Genomic DNA, 1,608 nt, shown 5'->3' on the forward strand with positions numbered 1-1,608 from the left:
AAAAAAAAAAAAAAAACAACTCTCCTCCCTCTTCTCATGGCAGGTCAGAATATGGTGTGCCTTTCCTTTAACACCATCCTTCCTGAAATGGAAATATTAGGGTCAACTTATGAGATTTAAGGAGGGAACTGTCATTTCAGTTTTTTATGGTCAATTCTAATAGTCATTTAAAGTATGTTGAGGTTTAAAAAAATGGTTTTTTAATTTTATACATATATCCCTGATTTATTCTCTTGGATGATACTGCTAGGCTAGCTTCCATGTCTAAAACATAGTTTCTACTTTGGGTCAGGATGTTTTATAGGTTCTTAGGGGTTTTTAAAATCTGCATTTTAATGCACAGTACCTTTGTTGCAAAATTTTAGGGACTTGTGCAATGTTATTCCTTGCACTACTGTTCATTAACTATTTGGGAATCTTTGGAAATAGCATTTTAGTAATGCCCATAATAAGAGTAAATGTGACTCATTTACATTATTGAAAATAAAATGCCTTATATAATTTGAGAGTTATGCTCTAATAAATGTTAAATGTGTGCTCTAAGTACTCTGACGTTTTGGAGTAGATACTTTTAAAAATTCAATTTTCTTGGTGATAAACAAAACATACCATGTTTATCTTTCTTGCTGTCACTCCAACTGCAGCTGACACCACCTTGGTCTTTGTAAATTATTTCTGATCAACAAAGAGATAGCAAACTCATTGCTATCTAGTCGATTCTGACTCATAGCCACCCCGTAGGACAGAGTAGAACTGCCCAGGTGGATTCCCATAGCTGCAGTCTTTACAGAAACAGCCTGTCTCAGCTTTTTCCCATGGAGCAGCTGGTAGGTTCAAACTGCCAACCTTTCAGCCAGCAGCTGAGTGCTTAACCACTGGGCCACAAGGGCTGCCCTGATCAACCAAGGAGACATATAAGTAAGCTGGCACCAAATTCTAAGTTATAATGTGATATTTTGTAATGAGATTTGTGAAAAGTACCTTCATACAAGCAAATGTTAGGTGTTTTCTCTCATTTTCATATTTCACCTTTAACTGATTTGGGGACTGTGTTATCAGTGAAAAGAGTCAGATTTTTTTTTCAAGCTAAGGTGAAAATGGCTGTTTTTACTTGGTTAATGTATATAGTCTTTATACATTTAGTTTGCAGAAAAGTTTCAGGAATTTAAAGAAGCTGCTCGACTAGCAAAGGAGAAATCACAAGAAAAGATGGAACTCACGAGCACACCTTCACAGGTGGGTTTTGACTTTCTTTTTTATCTGAGTCTTGTTCCTATGATGTAGGTAAATTCTGGAAAATTATGGGAAAACTCATACTGGACATAGAAATGCACCCTTTAGTTCAGTGGTTCTCAACCTTCCTAATGCCACAACCCTTTAATATAGTTCCTTATGTTGTGGTGACCCCCAACCATAAAATTATTTTCATTGCCACTTCATAATTGTCATTTTGCCACTGTTATGAATCGGGCAACTCTTGTGAAAGGGTTGTTCTACCCCAAAGGGGTCGTGACTGACAAGTTGAGAACTGCTGCTTTAGTTAATCTGCATTAACTAAATAGTTGTTTTTTTCCCCTCTATATGCCAGTATCTTTGAGAATTTTTTTT

General features: G+C 36.1%; 1 protein-coding gene across 1 annotated transcript in view; it reads left to right on the forward strand.

Annotated features, from left to right (window-relative positions):
• Positions 1-1,608, forward strand: part of HOMER1 (homer scaffold protein 1) — a 146,887-nt gene that overhangs the window by 65,581 nt on the left and 79,698 nt on the right. The window contains exon 4 of the mRNA XM_004703517.3: positions 1,144-1,236. Within this exon, the coding sequence (XP_004703574.1) occupies positions 1,144-1,236 (93 nt within the window). The remainder of the gene's footprint in view (positions 1-1,143; positions 1,237-1,608) is intronic.

Source organism: Echinops telfairi, unplaced genomic scaffold (genome assembly GCF_000313985.2).
Source record: "Echinops telfairi isolate 266 unplaced genomic scaffold, ASM31398v2 ScPeMD7_7469;HRSCAF=8507_1, whole genome shotgun sequence".
NCBI lineage: Eukaryota > Metazoa > Chordata > Mammalia > Afrosoricida > Tenrecidae > Echinops > Echinops telfairi.